Genomic DNA, 16,061 nt, shown 5'->3' on the forward strand with positions numbered 1-16,061 from the left:
GAGAGCCCCCGCCCAGGAGCGGCTCTGAGCATCCCCCTGAGCCCGACCCCGCACCCCGGGCCGGCCCCGAGCCCCGGCGGCTTCGCAGGTCCCCGCGGGGCTCAGCCCACCGGGCCGGGCCGCAGCGCCGCCGCCGCCGCCGCGCTTCCGGGGCGGGCGAGGGGCTTCCTGCGGGGCGGCCGCGGTCCCGGGACTGCTCCCGGTGCTGCTCCCGGGCCTCCTCCCGGCCCGGCCCGACTCGCCGCCGGGATGATCAACGCCATCCTGGTGTTCAACAACCACGGGAAGCCGCGGCTCGTCCGCTTCTACCAACACCTGGTGCGGGACCGGGGCCGGGGTCGGTGCGGGGCTGGAGGTCTGGTGGGGCTCGGTGGGGCTGGGGGGGCCCGGGAGCCGGGGCGGTCGCTGCGGGGTGGCGGAGCCCTGCCGGTGTCCTGGCCATGTCCTTCGGGATGCCCCGGCCTGGCTCCGGGACCGGCCTGTCACCCGGAGCCGCCGGCTCACGGTGTCCCAGGGGCAGCGGGGGTCGCGGGTCCCACGGGTGGGACGTGCCCCCACGGGTGCCCTGGGCTGTGTCCTGCCGGCAGGCGGAGGAGGCCCAGCAGCAGATCATCCGCGACACCTTCCACCTGGTGCTGAAGCGGGATGACCACATCTGCAACTTCCTCGAGTGCGGCAGGTACCGGCCGGGGAGGGGCTGTGCCGGGCTGTGCTTCGCCCAGATGGCCCCCCCAGAGCCCTTCAGCTCTCCCCGTGTCCCCACAGCCTGTTCGGCGGCTCGGACTACAAACTGATCTACCGGCACTATGCCACGCTGTACTTCGTTTTCTGCGTGGACTCCTCGGAGAGCGAGCTGGGCATCCTGGACCTCATCCAGGTGTGTCCCTGCAGGGCCCCATCCCTGGGCACAGCCCCGCCCTGACACCTTTCAGGTGCATTTCGTGCCCGTGGCATCCCTGTGCCAGCCCTGGGAGGCCTGAAGAGCCACTCGGGGGCCACAGGGGGAAGGGGGGGCTGCACGTGCCCTCTGAGCCCATTCGTGGCTGCTCCGCCACGGGCAGAGGGGGAGAAGCCAACCCAAATGAGCGGCTTTAAAAAATAGAACCATAGAATCAGTTCAGGGTGGAAAAGACCCTTAAGAGCATCAAGTCCAAAAGTTAATCCTAGAATCATAGAATCCCAGGTTGGCAGAGACCTCAGGGGTTGTCTGGTCCAACCTTTCAGTTCAAAGCACGGCCTAGACAAGGCCCAGCACCTTGGCCAGATGCACCTGAAGGTGTCCAGCGTCGGGGAATCCAATTACTTCCTCTGTAAGATTATTCCGATGGCTGAGTGTTTTGTTTGGGAAAAATTTTCCTTTTGTATCTAACTGGAATCTCCCCAAGAGGAACTTGTATCCATCACCCTGTGACTTTCCATATGACTCCTTGTATAAAGGGAGTTTCCAGCTTTTTAGCCACCCTTTAAACACCAGGACATGAGGAGAAGATCCCCTCTGAGCCTCCTTTCCTCCAGGCTGAGCCCCCCCAGCTCCCTCAGCTGCTCCTGGTGCTCCAGCCCCTTCCCCAGCTCTGTTCCCTTCCCTGGACAAGCTCCAGCCCCTCAATGTGTCTCTTGTCTGAGGGGCCCAGAACTGGACACAGCCCTCGAGGTCTCAGCAGTGCCAGCACAGGGACAGGCACTGCCCTGGCCCTGCTGCCACAGCAGTGCTGGCATAGCCCAGGGGCCATTGGCCTCCTTGCCCACCTGGGCACACTTGGGCTCATGTTCAGCTTCTGTCATCAGCAGCCCCAGGGCCTTTTCCATCTTTCCAGCTGCTCTGCCCCGTGCCTGGAGCGTTCCATGGGACTGTGTGACCATCTTGCCTGGTCTCTGTGCTGACTGTCCTTTCTGCTGCCCCAGGTGTTTGTGGAGACACTGGACAAATGCTTTGAGAACGTCTGTGAGCTGGACCTCATCTTCCACATGGACAAGGTGGGTGGTGGGCTCCATGCTGCTCCAGAGCCTGCGCTCCCACAGGCAGGAGCTGGCCAGGAAACTGTGGGGGCATCAGGGGTCACTGTGTGGCCAGGGATTGCAATCCTGGGTGGGAAGATTTCAGCCGAGGGTCTTAGAAAGCTGCCCACATCGTGTTCTCTTGACAAGAGATCCAAGTGCTAGGCTGCTCTGAGCCCAGGGGTGAGCTGTGCCCAGCCATGGTTCCAGGGACTGGTGCCGGGTGACTGCAGCCAAGTGACAGGGATCTGTGCTCCAGGGCTGCGCTGGTGGAACTGGGCAGGCTCTGGTGTGGTGCTGGGGCGTTCTGCCTCTGCCCCAGCTGTGACACTCCTTGGTAGTCCTTAACATTTTACTAGAGCTGCAGGGGAAAAAAAGGGAAGGAACAATGGCTGCAGGAAAAATAGTGAACAAACAATGGAGGTATTTGGAATTCAAAGTGCTGGGTAAACTTTGGTTTGAGCCACAGCCTGTAATGCTTCCTCTTGAGCTGGACTGAGTTTCTGGGCGGAAACCCGTCCCCTTTGATCATCTCCTGGGTCATGAGGCTGAAGATAGCCAGGAGTAGATAGCCAGGAATAGGCTTGGAGCAGGGAGAGGCTTGGCTGAGGGTGCTGGGCTTGCGTTGCTGTTGATCAAGATTTTCTTGCTTTGCTGAAGGCAAAAACATGTCAACAAAAAAGAGCAGTGGAAAAGAAAAATGTCCCCTTTCTGTTGGTGATTCCAACTTGGCAACTGGCAGGGAAGGGGAGTGAGCAGGTGAGTGGGTGGGGTCTCTGTGTTCCCAGCTGCATATATCAAGCTTTGGTTTTACCATTTACCCAGCTGTAACCTTTCCGAAATGCCACATGATTATGTTGTCAGCAAAAGCACTTATCGAGGGTTTATCAAAGGAGGAATGAGGGAGGAGCAGCTGTGGGAGAAGCGGTGGCAGTTGCCCAGATCACCCCTGCCCGCAGTGGGGGGAGGATGTGCTCATGGGGTCTGACCCTGTGGATGACCAGGACCTTACTCTCAGTTTACACTGAGCCCTACAGCCAGCCTGCAGCCCCAGGGCAGGGCACCTCACCCCATAGCCTGTCAGCTTTGCCAGCAAGAGCGGGGTCACCCTTCCTCTGACCTCTCCTGCCTGGAAGAATGTTCAGGAGACAGGAATCAGAGGGTTCTGATAGGGGAGACCCTACAGCTCAGTCATCCCAGACCCTCCCAGCCTTGTTTACTTCACGTCCTGTGCTCCTGCTGCTTCCAAGCTTTGACTTGAGTCTTGGCCACTGTCAGTTGGTCCTCCCGTCTCTTTCTATATTTGGCACGTGTTTATTTCTCGGATGTGCTCATGTTCCTGTGCTTCCAGGAGCTTGGTCACAGAGGGACAGTGTTTGGGGCGCTGGGAATGTGCCAGTGCATCCTGCTGGGCTCTGGTTTGCACCCCTTGGATGCCCTGGCAGGGTTGTGAGTGTCTCCCCAGGCAGGGGCTGACAGGAGTTCAGGTGCAGATTTGGCTGCATCCTGTGATTTCTCTCTTTGCCTCAAGATTCACCTTGCACTACCTGCAGCACAGGGGTTGTGGGACCAGAACTGCTGCAGATCTGGAGCCCTGTGCCTGCCGTGGGCAGATGAAGGGGGACATTGGCTGGGCACCAGTGACACCCAGTGCTGTTAGCTGAGCTTTGGGTTCTCCAGCCTCAGAGCTGCGGGGCCCCCCTGTCACATGGGGAGGCTCAGGGGGGAGCTGTGCCCACCTCTCAGTCGTGCTTCCCACTTGGAGAGGAGCACGAGCTGCACTCAGCAGCTGTGGGGTCCTGCAGGGGACACGGATTGCTCAGGAAGTGCTGTGCTCGGCTTGGAAAACAAAGCTTGCTCAGGATTTCTGCCCCGTTGGTGTTGGGCCAACTTGGGCTGAAGCCAGACCTTGAAGGAACGTTTCCTGATGTTCCCAGATGCTGTCGGGCTGTGGGGGCTGCTCGCTCCGCCGGCGCGGTGTGTGCTGGGGCTGGGCTGTGGGAGGGGGTCCCAGGGGCTCTGGGAGTCCCAGGAGCTGCCACGGTACCTGTGGCTCGCCCCGTGCTGTGCTGATCCTGCACACCTCGCTGCTCCGGGCCACTGTCGGAGCAGGATGGAACTCATGGGGAGCCCTGGGATGGATCACCTCACCGTTGGCACAGAGCTTGGTTTCCCCCTTGGAGCAGGTTTTCTCATTGTCTTATTCTCCCCAGCACTGCCCTGGCAGTGTTTGCCATGTGATGTTGACAAGTGCAGCCTGGCCCTGTGAAGCCATTAAACAATCTCGTAACCTGACCGTGCTCCTGCACAGCCTCTTTCGTGGAAGTAACTGGGACCCATAAATCCATTATCTGTGCCGGGAGCTCATCAGGAGCTGCTGATTGTGCAGGGAATGCCTGGCTGAGCTGGATGCTGGAGTTGAGGGTAGTTGCAGCCACCAGCACAGCCTGGCTGCCACCCTGGGGCTGGTTGGGATTTCTGAGATTGCAAACCACGAGTGGCCCTTTCCCTGCCGTGGCTGTGATTCCACCAGCCTCCCTTGACTGTTCATCCTTGGACCTAAGGAACCCCAGGGAAGGAAGGAGTAGACTCCCTTGGCAGTTTTGTGCTTTTTCTGTGCCTGTATCACAGTCCTGTCTTTCCTAAGAGACAGTGGAGAAGCCAGGCTCTGGCCTGGCTTTCTGGGGAGAAGGAGCTGCTCCTGGGGAGAAGTGTCCTGCCCGGTGGGGTCCCTGCTGCCCACTGGGGTCCTCTCTAGCACACATTCCTGCTGTGACCTGGCTCCTGGCCCAAGGAGGGATCAGACTTCACTGGATGTGTCAGAAGTGGTGCAGCCAGGCTGTGCCAGCAGGATGGGTTGGATCTGGCCTCTCTGAGGGCTGCCCTGTGCCCGGTGGTCTGTTTGCTCTGGCTTCTGGGGTGGGTGTTTTCTAGAGCAGGGGTGGTAAATAGGACTGTGGGACTTTCCATGCCAAGGACCATGGCCATCTTCTCATTCTCTGGGCAGCTGAGGAGGGGATGGAGCTGGATTTATCTCCTCAGGGGAGATGCTGGCCCCTGACATGCTTCCATGCCAGCGCTGTGGCCGCTGCCAGGCCAGGGCTGGGTTCTCAGCCTTCCCTTCCCTTCTTCCCTCCCTGTTAGGTTCACCACATCCTGCAGGAGATGGTGATCGGTGGGATGGTGCTGGAGACCAACATGAATGAGATCGTGGCACAGGTGGAGGCCCAGGGCAAGCTGGAGAAGGCGGAGGTGAGCGTTGATGCTGTGGCTTTGCCCCATGGGGCTGACAGACCCTGGGCTGCGAGGGGAGCTGGCCTGTGAGGTCTGGGGTGGGTATGTGGGGGGGACATCTGGGCTATCCCCAGTTTCTGCCTGCCCAAGCCCTCGGGGTGGAGCTGGGGACATCAGCAGTTCAGGAGCACGGGGGAGCTGCCCAAGCATGGGAGTGGCTTTTCCCATCAGGATAATGACCTGAGGCAATAAAAGGTTTATTGCCCTATTTGTCACTGGTAAGATGCAGCTGCCTGGGTGCTGTGGGGCAGGGGCCAGTGGTCACAGTCTCTCTGTCCCCAGGGAGGCCTCTCGGCCGCTCCTTCCCGCGCTGTGTCAGCCGTGAAGAACATCAACCTGCCCGAGATCCCCCGCAACATCAACATCGGAGACATCAACATCAAAGTGCCCAACCTGTCGCAGTTCATGTGAGCGGCCCATGGCAGGGGGCCAAGCAGAGCTGGGGTCCCTGGCTCCTCTCAGGGACTGCCTGTGTGGTACCCAGGGGCCAGTGTTGCCAGGATGCCTGGGCTGACCGAGGGCAGGGAGCAGTGGCAGGGCTCAGAGAATGGGATGGAGGGTGTCTCACCCTGGACCTGGGCTCAGTTCTGCTCTCTGGTCCCTCAAGAAGGCGGGTGCCCTTCCTTCCCCTCCCTCCCCATGGAAGTGCAACCTCTCCTCGCTGTGGGGAAGAGCCAGTTCCTGCCTCTCCCAGGATTCTTGGGATTCCCAGTGGTAAATGCGTGCCTGTAGTGATGGCTTCATCAGGAGCTGCAGGTTGTCTCCTCCATCCTCCTGGCCATGGCTGTCCCCTGCCCTGGTCCTGCTCACTGGGATGGGCCCCAGCTGGGTGGGGGTCACTCCTGGGAGCTGCTGCGAACCCTGGGCACAGTGTGGGGGGGACCTGCGGGAGCGGGGACACGGCAGTGAGAGGGATGGGAGCTGAGTGAGCTGGGGGATAAGCAGGTGGCAGCTCACAGGGTCAGGCCAGGCTGGGGCTGCTTGAGTGTGTTCCTGTGTCCCAATAAACTGCCCTTGAACCCGTGTCTGTGTCTGCTGTGGGTGCTGCTGGCCAGGCCCCGGTGGGAGCACCAGGAGTGGGCCAGGGCAGCTCTCCTGGGGCGGCTGCAGCACTGGGGGGCTTTGGGCTGGTGGAGGCCCAGGAGGTGGAAAAGGGGGCCCAGGATATCCCAGGGGAGGGTGGGGGGCTTAGGGCAGTGTTGCTGGCTGCACTCTCCACTTCTGGAGCAGGTGGAGGGAGGGTGATGGCCCAGTTCAGGCTGTGACAGTGGCATCCCTGGCTTTGAGCCTTTGGCATGTCACCCCCTGCCAGTGTTACTGCCCTCTCCCTGCTGCAGAACATCTGGGCAGAGCAGCCATGAGCCCCGATGGCTTAGTGGTGCGTGAGGGCTGTAGGACTGAGGTCCCCTGAGGCCAGGGGCGAGTGTGGCTGGTCCTGGGGGCCACAGTGACCTCCAGGGTCCTCCAGCCATGTGCCCCACGCCCCTGGCTCCACCACAGCTTCATCTGGCCACCAGCCCCCGGGGCTGGCCGAGGGCCCTTCCTCTGCTCCCAGCTGTGCTCCGGGCTCTGCATCCACTTCCCCTGGCAGGGAAACCGTGACTCTGCCTGGAAGGAATTTTCCTGTCGTTTCCCCTCCCTGCAGCTTAACCCCTCCCCAGCTGGCCACCAGCCACGCCAGTGCTCCTGGAGGTCAAGGAGCCAGGCAACCTGCTGAGTGCTCTTCTCTGCTGGCCCTCCTCCTCCTGCCAGAACAGGCAACGAAGGGTGCAGGTGAGCGACGTGTGGGCCATGTCCTGGGGCTGGGACTCGGGGTCTGGCAGCACTGGGATGGTTGGAGGGGAAAGCTCTGGCTTGCCCCAGGGCGAGGTGCTGGTATCCCACTCTGCACCAGGCCGGGGGCTCGGTGGGCCAGGGGGTCGGCTGCCGTGGGTCATGTCTTTGGTCCCGCACCGCAGCACCCCAGTGCCGGTGGGAGATGTGTCTGGCCACACGTGCTTCCTCCACGGCTCCGGTAGCGCCTTCTTGCCCTGTCCCGCGTCTGGCCGGCGCCTCAGCCCGCGGCTCTGCGGGAGGCTGGAGACCGGGGACCGTGCTGGGGGCAGAGGATCCCCTCTGCCGCCCCCGGGTGCTCCCTCTCCTCGAGCCTGCGATGGGGTCGTGCCCGGAGGGGCTGCGTGGGGTTACCGGACCCCTCCCACACCCCAGAGCGAGCGGGAGCCCCGCAGCGTGTGCAGGGCAGGGCCTGCCCGGAGTCTCAGCGCTCCCTCTCCGAGCTGCCTGCGTGGTCCGGAGATGGGAGATGGGGCTGGATCCTGAGGATGACTCCCGGCGGCTCCTAGCCCCAAGCCCACTGCCCGCCCCAGTCGGGCTGTGCTGGGACATTCAGGGGTGCCGGGCTTTGCTGAGCTCAGCCGGGGTTTGCCTGCCACAGCATGTTCCCAAGTCCAGGCCTCCTCCCCAGCACCTGGGAGTGCTGCACCCCAAGCACAGCGCCGTGACTGCCCGCGGGGAGCATTGCTGAACCCCCGCTGCCAGGGCAGGGGGTGCCAGCTGTGGCTGGGGTACAGGGGGCTGGGCTGGGGCGATGAGCGGGGGCACCCGAGCACGGACACCGTTCCTGGGGTGCCGGGGTGCTGCAGGGGCTGTGAGGAGGGGGCACAGCCCGGATCGGTGACTGCCGGGTGATGGTTTGTCCCCTTCTAGCCACTCCCGTGCTGACTGTCCTGGCCAGGGCTCGTGTGAGGGAGGGGACCCCCAACAGGACCCCGGCGAGCTCCGGGCTGTAGGGGCTGGCTGGGTGGGGCTGGTTCAACGCAGCAGGGGCACGGGACGCGCACACCCGGGTAACGCCTCCGGGCTGGGGCGGTGGGGGTCCCACAGCCCCGGGAGTCCCGAGGGTGGTCCCGGGAGTCTCGCAGCCTCGGGGGTCGCTTTCTGCTCGGGGACGGAGGCACCTTCTCCCCACTCAGAGCTGCCTCCTCAGCCTGTTCCAGTGCGGGGGGAGCCCAAGCCCATGTCTGCCCCGAGCCGTGCCCCCGCCCCGCCGGCCAGCAGCCACGGGGCTAAGGGGACGGGAGCTCGGTGTTCCTGCCCTGGAGCTCTGGAGGAAACTTTCCTCCTCCCGGAGCTGAAAGCACGGAGCTGAGACGGACAGAGCCGCGTGCAGGCAGGGGGACCGGAGGGGTGCAGGCAGGGTGCAGGAAGCGGGGCAGGGCGGGCAGGACCCCGTTGCTCCTCGCTGCCCACGGCTGAGCGCGGGAAGGTGAGTGGGGGTTCTGCCGCGGGAAGGGGGTGGGGACAGACCCCGAGCCGAGGGTCCGGGAGGTGGGTTGGAGAGGGCCGAGTCAGGGAAGGGGCTGTGGAGGTGCATAGGGGCCGGCGGGGGCTGTGGGGTGTGGCTTGAGCAGTGGGATTCACATATATGGAGGTTATGGAGCCTGTATTCAATGGGGAGGGTTGGGGGGTCTGCGGGGGTGCATGAAGGTGTGGGGGACTCTGGGGGGTGTCAGGCTTTGGGGCGTGTGGGGCCAAATCTCAAGGGACCCATGTGCCCGTGTGGGTGATGCCCAACATCTGTGCCATGTATGGGACATGGGACACATGTGTGTGCTGCTGTGGACTCCATGGAGGGGACTTCTGGGGGGGCAGGATCCTGTAGGCACTGGGGGAGTGGGTGTGGATGCTGTGGGGCAGTGCAGAAGCCTGAGGAGGGGTCTGGCTGTAGTTAACAGGGATCAGCGTTGGGGTGAGTGGGGGGTGGGTGCCTGAGTGCCAGGTCTAAGGGGCTGTGGGGAGGGCCATTGTGCCCATCAGTGTAGGATGGAGGGTGTACAGGGTGCCTGGCACACTCCCAGCCAGCTGTAGCCCCTGGTCCTGGGGGCCTGTCCCCAAATCTGTAGCCTTTGGCCAAAGCCAGGGCAGGGATCGGGCTGAGCAAACCAGCGGTGGCCACTGGGCCAGGGGATGGCCTGGCTGTGCCAGCCAGGGGATGCCAGGGATGATGCAGCATCTAGAGTGATTTGTGCCAGGCACAGTGATCCCCATGGATGCGGCTGGGTTCTGTCAGGGACAGGGCAGGGCTCCTGAGGACACCACTTACCCTGTCCCAGTTTGTTCTTTGCCTCAGCTGTGGCTCCTGGCAGCACCTGCCCATGTCTCCCTATCGCCTGGATCTTGGGAACAGGAGTTTCTGTTCCCATTGTGTGACAGGATGTGTCACCTCCCCACCCTGCCCTGAGTGGGGACCTTGCACGTGCCCACTGGGGCTGGGCTCACCAGGATGGAATTTGACCCCAGTGCCACCAGATTCATGACCCTGGACTTTGAGAGGGCTGTGGGCAGGGTGGGCTCCTCCCGGGCTCCCTGTGTGCTGCCAGACCTCTGCGCTGACCCCCACGCCCCCCACTTTCTCCGGTGGGGGGGCAGCCTGTCGGCTGTGTCCCTTGCTGGTAGGGGGTCATCTGGGACTCCCCAACAGCAGTTTGCACCCTGTCACTTGAGAGCAGACGGGGTGACACTGAGCCCGTGTCTGGGCTCGACTGCTGGTGACACCCACTGTGCCCTGCTTCATGGTGGGGATGTGGCCATGGGCTGTGACCCCCTCTCTGTGCTCCTTTTGCAGAGCCAGGCGAGTGCTAGGGAGGCACCCTGGGGGTCCTGGCCTGCAGCTCACACCGATGGTGTGACCCCCCTCCGCTGGCTCTGCCCCTGCTTGCAGCGGCGCTGGGTGTTGGTGCTCCTGCCAGGCTGGGGGGTGGGCAGGTGGAAAGATCATGCCAGGGGCTGCCGCCGCCCTGAGCTCCGTGGCCATTTAATCCTTCACCCATTAACTTGGACTAATAAACCTTGTGGGAGCAAGAGGCTAAAAGCCGCACCCGTGCCAGTGTTACCTCCACCAGCTCTGCTCCCACTGCCCACCATGGCAGCCGGCTTCTTCATCAGCAAGAGTGTGGGCATTGTGGCCATCGTGCTGGGCCTGGGGGCCGTGGCCACCATCATCGCGCTCTCGGTGGTGTATGCCCAGGAGAAGAACAAGGGGACGTCGCATCCAGACACCACCAGCACGGCTGGCCCTGGCACCACCATCACCACCACTGCTGCCCCCAACAACCCCTGGAACCGGTGGAGGCTGCCAGCCACGCTGAAGCCGGAGATCTACGAGGTGTCCCTGCAGCCCTTCCTGACGCCCGATGCCAACAACATGTACATCTTCAAGGGCAACAGCAGTGTGGTCTTTGTCTGTGTGGAAGCCACCAACCTCATCCTCATCCACAGCAACAAGCTGAACTACACCATGCAGGGCTCCTTCCACGCCACGCTGCAGGCGGAGGGCGGCGGCGCAGCCCCCTCCATCTCCCGCACCTGGTTGGAGACCCTCACCCAGTACCTGGTGGTGGAGCTCACTGCTCCCCTGCAGCAGGGCCAGAGGTACCGGCTGTCCAGCAGCTTCACTGGGGAGCTGGCCGACGACCTGGCTGGCTTCTACCGCAGCGAGTACACTGACGAGTCGGGCACCAAGTAGGTGGAGGGCAGGGGACAGTGTGAAGGGCACAGGGCTGGCCCGGGGTGGCAGTGGGAAGGGGAATGGGGGCACAGGGTGGGGGGACACAGGGTGGGAGGGCACGGGCTGGCTTTGGGGCTCCTCTCATCCCCATGCTGCCCCAGCAGGGATGGGAGCAGGGGAACTGGGGAGTGTAGCTTCTGCAGGGCCTCCTGGGACTGACAGGGTTGGCTTGCAGGCACGTGGTGGCCACCACACAGATGCAGGCGGCCGACGCGCGCAAAGCCTTCCCCTGCTTCGACGAGCCAGCCATGAAAGCCAACTTCACAGTGACACTGATCCACCCCTCCAACTACACGGCCATTTCCAACATGCCTGTCAAGAGTGAGTGGGTGGTGGGATCCTGGAGGGGGGCTGGGGGCCTGGCAGGGCTGCAGGGTGACCCTCTGCTTCCTGCAGGCAGCCGGCAGGAGATGATGGGTGAGCAGAGCTGGAATGTCACAGAGTTTGAAACCACTCCCAAGATGTCCACATACCTGCTGGCCTTCATTGTCAGCCAGTTCAGCTCCGTCACGGCCAAATCGGAGAATGTAACGGTAGGCTGGGGTGTGGGGCACCCCCTTCCCACCCAGGCTGAGCCTGGGCTGCTGCTGAGCCCTGCATCTCTCTTCTCCAGATTAGCATCTGGGGCCGCCCCGAAGCCATTGCCGAGGGCCAGGGCAGCTACGCGCTCAGCGTCACCGGCCGCATCCTCAACTTCTTTGAAGAACTTTACAACACGCCGTACCCGCTCCCAAAGTCTGGTGGGTGCTCGGGGCATCTGGGGCGCTGGGTTGAGGTGCTTGTGGTGAGGGGGGCAGATGGCACCTTGTCAGCGAGGCAGTGACGGGACCCCTTTGTCCCCAGACCAGGTCGGCCTCCCCGACTTCAATGCAGGTGCAATGGAGAACTGGGGGCTGGTGACCTACCGGGAGAACTCGCTGCTCTTCGACGACAGGTACTCCTCCATCAGCAACAAGGAGCGGGTGCTGACCGTCATTGCCCACGAGCTGGCACACCAGGTACCCACTGCGCCCCCTGCCCACCCCGTCCCCACCCCCAGGGCTGATGGCTGATGGGGTGTTGTGCCCCCCACAGTGGTTTGGGAACCTGGTGACGCTGCGGTGGTGGAACGACCTGTGGCTGAACGAGGGCTTCGCCTCGTACGTGGAGTACCTGGGTGCTGACTCGGCCGAACGCTCCTGGAGCATCGTGAGTGCTGGGGACAGCGGGCAGGGGCGTGGGCAGGGGGAGCAGGCACCTCGGGGGCTGCCCTGGTGCCAGGGGGTGCACACAGGGCTGAGGCGGGTGCTGTCACTCCCCTGCAGAAAGACCTGATGGTGCTGAATGAGGTGCATGTGGTGATGGCGACAGACGCCCTGACCACCTCCCACCCGCTCTCCTTCAGTGAGGATGAGATCAACACCCCGGCCCAGATCAGCGAGGTCTTTGACAGCATCGCCTACAGCAAGGTGGGAACGGGGGCACCCTGGGGTGGGGGGTGGGCTGCAGGGTGTCCCTGGGGTCTCTGACCTGCCGTCCCTGCAGGGAGCGTCAGTGCTGCGTATGCTCTCGGACTTCCTCACCGAGGGCGTCTTCGATGAGGGGCTGCAGGTGAGACACTGCTGGTGCCAGGGGGCAGCAAGCCCAGTGCAGGGTGGGCATCCCATGGTAGGGGCCTCCCTGGATACTCTGGGGGTGTCCCACACCCCAGACCTGTCCCTGCCCACCCATCTCTCCTGGTGCTTTCCCACAGTCCTACCTCCACACCTTCGCCTACAACAACACCGTCTACGCTGACCTCTGGGTCCATCTGCAAGAGGTAGGAGGGGGCTGGTGTTCGAGCTGCTCCCCCAGACGCAGCTCTGGGGGGGCTGCCTGGTGGGACAGGGTCCCCTGTGCTGGGTGAGGGGTGCAGTGCTTGCTGAGCCCTGTGGCCCTGTGCCCCTGGCCCCGGTGACCAGCGGTGTTGCCGTCCCCTCAGGCGGTGGAGAACAACAGGGTCCCACTGCCTGACACCATCAGCAACATCATGGACCGCTGGACGCTGCAGATGGGCTTCCCTGTGGTAACTGTCAACACCCTCAATGGCACCATCAGCCAGACCCACTTCCTGCTGGACCCCAATTCCCACGTGGACAGACCCTCCGTCTTCAAGTGAGTGGAACAGGGTCCAGCAGCAGGGGACTGGGGACCGGGGGGTCGTGGGGTATGGGCCAGTCCCATCACCTGTCTGTCCCCGGCACAGCTACACCTGGATCGTCCCCATCACCTGGATGACGCGTAGTGGCACTGTGAATGACAGGTACTGGCTGACCAAAGCCACAGGTACGGTGTGTCCTGGCTGTGAATGGTGGTTTTGCTGCCAATTTCCCTGCTCTGGCACAGTTTGGGGTCCCTTGGGGGGTACCTCAACTACCTGGGTGGTGGGGGCTGAGCTTTCCCCCCCCAGCGGGTGGGGTCAGCTCCAGCAGAGCCTGCTGTCCCCTTCCAGACACCAACAACACGTTCAAGGTTGACAGTCCCAACTGGCTCCTGCTGAACCTCAATGTCAGTGGATACTTCCGTGTCAACTACAACCAGGAGAACTGGGACCAGCTCCTCAACCAGCTCAGCACTGACCACACGGTATGCAAGGTGGCCGGGGCTGCAGCGTGGGACCCCACCCCACATCCCCCATGCACCCCGCACCCCGCTCAGGGCTGCCCTGAGGTGCTGCCTTTGTCCTCTTCCAGGTCTTCCCTGTGATCAACCGTGCCCAGATCATCGATGACGCCTTTAACCTGGCCAGGTGAGCTCTGCTGGGTGCTCTGAGTGCCACAAGGGCGAGGGGCCAGGTGGGGTGGGCACCCTGAGGTGGGCAGTGGTGGTGGGGCCAGGGAGCTGACGCTGCCCTCACCCCGACAGAGCCAAGTACGTCAACGTGACCTTGGCCCTGAGCACGACACGGTTCCTGAGCCAGGAGACAGAGTACATGCCCTGGGAGGCAGCGCTCAACAACCTCCAGTACTTCCAGCTGATGTTCGACCGCAGCGAGGTCTTTGGGGCCATGACGGTGAGCGGTGCCACCCCACGTGCCGGGGGAGAGGGGCCAGGGCTGCCCCTGCAGGGGGGTGGGGGCCGCTGCCAGTGCCACGGGGTGCTGACCTGCTCCTGCCCCCTAGAAATACGTGCAGAAGCAGGTGACCCCTCTCTTCGACCACTACAAGACCATCACCAGCAACTGGACCACAATCCCCAGTGACCTGATGGACCAGTGAGTGCTGTGGCCCCGGGGCTGGGCTGGATCCCCAGAGTCTCCCCAACTACACTGGGGAGAGGGCACGGCCCCACCCGCAGCTGTGCCGGCCGGTGGGTGCCCCATGCTGGACTGCAGCCTCACGGCCCCTCTCTCCCCAGGTACAATGAGATCAATGCCATCAGCACCGCCTGTACATACGGCATCACCGAGTGCCAGGAGTTGGCCACCCAATACTTGAGCCAGTGGCAGCAAAACAGCAGCAACAACCCGTGAGTGCCCAGGGAGCCCCGGCGCTGTGTGTGTGGCTGGGCTGGGCGCGGCAGGGGAGTCCCGGCACTGATGGCTCTTACTCCAACAGAGTTCCCCCGAACCTGCGCTCGGCCATCTACTGCAGCATGGTGGCCACGGGCGGGGAGGAGGCGTGGGATTTCCTCTGGGCGAGGTTCAAGGAGGCCGTCGTCGTGTCCGAGGCTGACAAGCTCCGCACAGCCCTCGCCTGCAGCCCCAGTCCTGGATCCTCAGCCGGTGGGTGCAGGGTCCATTGGACGCCATGGTGGTGCCCCCACCAGCCCCTCACCCCACATCATGCCTGTTGCCCCTGCCAGCCCCTCACCCAACGTGTGTCCTCCCAGGTACCTGGAGTACACCGTTGACCCCACAAAGATCAGGAAGCAGGATGCCACCTCCACTATCAACAGCATTGCCAGCAACGTGGTAGGGCAGCCCCTGGCCTGGGACTTCATCCGTGGCAACTGGAGGACTCTCTTCAGCCAGTGAGAACTGCAGGGGGCTGGGGGTATCGCTGTCTGCCCACACCCACTGTTCCTTCCTTTGCCCCCTCCGCTGTGGCTCAGCGGAACCCTCAACTCAGCACCCCTCTGCTTTCCCAGGTATGGGGGCGGCTCCTTCTCCTTCTCCCGCCTGATTTTAGCTGTGACCCAGCGTTTTTCCTCCGAATTTGAGCTGCAACAGGTGAGGCTGGACCCTGACAGGGGGATCCTGGGCATGGGGACCCCAGCCCCAGCAGAGAGGGGGATTCCTGCCCCTCATGTGCCCAGGGCTGCAGGCAGCTTCTGTCCCCACCATGGGGCTGCTGGAAGGCTGCTGGGGTGGTGCTGGAGGCTCCCAAGGGTTTTTGAAGTGCTCCTGGAGGCTGTTGGGTGCTGCCATGGGGTGCTGGGGGCTGCTGGAGTGCTCCTGGAGGCTGCTGAGGTGCCTCCCAAGGGCTGTCAGGATGCTACTGGGGCTCTCAGGATGATGTTGAGTACTGTTGGGGGCTCCTGGGGTGGTGCTGGGTGCTGTCAGGCTGCTCCTAGGGGCTGTTGGGGTTCTGCCAGGGAGCTGTTGAGAGCTGCTGGGGTGGTGCTGGGGTGCTCACAGGGGTTGTCAGGGGCCATTGGGGTGCTCCTGGTGCGGTGGTGTTGGAGTGGTGCTGGGGGCTGCTGGAGTCTACCAGGGGCTGCCAGGCCTGCCCCCACCCTGCTCCAACCCCGTCTCTGCCTGGCAGCTGGAGCAGTTCAAGGAAGACAACCAGGACATCGGGTTCGGGTCGGGGACGCGGGCGCTGGAGCAGGCGCTGGAGCGGACCCGCACCAACATCGACTGGGTGAAGGAGAACCGGGCGACAGTGCTGAACTGGTTCGAGGGCGAGACCAGATAACGGTGCCTGCCCTCCCCCTGCCACCGGGACAGACCCTCACCCACTCCAACCTCCATTCATCATGGCTCTGAGCCCCCTGTGCCCCAGTCCCCTACTGCCAGTGGGGGGCCTGACGCCTGGTTAATGGGCAGCAGGGTCATGGGGGACTCAGGGTGGGAGGGATGTTGTGCTGGTGCAGCTGTGGGAGTGTGTAAATAAAAGGCTTGTCCAGTTTTCTGGACTGGGTGCTGGGGGGCTGCGCTGCAGGGACTTGGAGGGGCTGGGCAGGAAGTGCCAGGGACCCTGCGGCAGACACGGGGCCATAAGCCCCCCGGGCCATTAGGAGCCTG

General features: G+C 63.2%; 2 protein-coding genes across 2 annotated transcripts; both read left to right on the top strand.

Moving 5' to 3' along the window:
* The first annotated feature begins 122 nt into the window (after positions 1-122).
* On the top strand, positions 123-6,312 carry AP3S2 (adaptor related protein complex 3 subunit sigma 2). Its single transcript, XM_032700477.1, has 6 exons — positions 123-318; positions 588-679; positions 766-877; positions 1,903-1,974; positions 5,140-5,247; positions 5,572-6,312. The coding sequence occupies exons 1-6, from the start codon at positions 250-252 to the stop codon at positions 5,698-5,700; spliced, it is 582 nt and encodes a 193-aa protein (XP_032556368.1). The 5' UTR covers positions 123-249; the 3' UTR covers positions 5,701-6,312.
* A 3,797-nt stretch (positions 6,313-10,109) lies between these two features.
* ANPEP (alanyl aminopeptidase, membrane) lies at positions 10,110-15,945 on the top strand. Its single transcript, XM_032700475.1, is given in 21 exon segments — positions 10,110-10,809; positions 11,031-11,176; positions 11,252-11,388; positions 11,469-11,595; positions 11,699-11,853; positions 11,930-12,043; positions 12,160-12,303; positions 12,380-12,445; positions 12,588-12,653; positions 12,816-12,988; positions 13,080-13,159; positions 13,326-13,459; positions 13,567-13,622; positions 13,739-13,886; positions 13,996-14,087; positions 14,231-14,341; positions 14,431-14,573; positions 14,576-14,597; positions 14,705-14,845; positions 14,963-15,044; positions 15,580-15,945. Coding segments are annotated over 21 exon segments (2,889 nt in total). The 5' UTR covers positions 10,110-10,210; the 3' UTR covers positions 15,733-15,945.
* The last annotated feature ends 116 nt before the right edge of the window (positions 15,946-16,061 follow it).

The sequence above is a fragment of the Chiroxiphia lanceolata genome, chromosome 12 (assembly GCF_009829145.1).
Source record: "Chiroxiphia lanceolata isolate bChiLan1 chromosome 12, bChiLan1.pri, whole genome shotgun sequence".
Lineage (NCBI taxonomy): Eukaryota > Metazoa > Chordata > Aves > Passeriformes > Pipridae > Chiroxiphia > Chiroxiphia lanceolata.

Bases quoted from the DNA above. Each gene is read 5' to 3' on its own strand.
- AP3S2 (XM_032700477.1), top strand. From the start codon at position 250: ATGATCAACGCCATCCTGGTGTTCAACAACCACGGGAAGCCGCGGCTC. The intron at 319-587 runs GTGCGGGACCGG...TCCTGCCGGCAG, and splicing joins TCCGCTTCTACCAACACCTG to GCGGAGGAGGCCCAGCAGCA. The intron at 1,975-5,139 runs GTGGGTGGTGGG...CCTCCCTGTTAG, and splicing joins TCATCTTCCACATGGACAAG to GTTCACCACATCCTGCAGGA.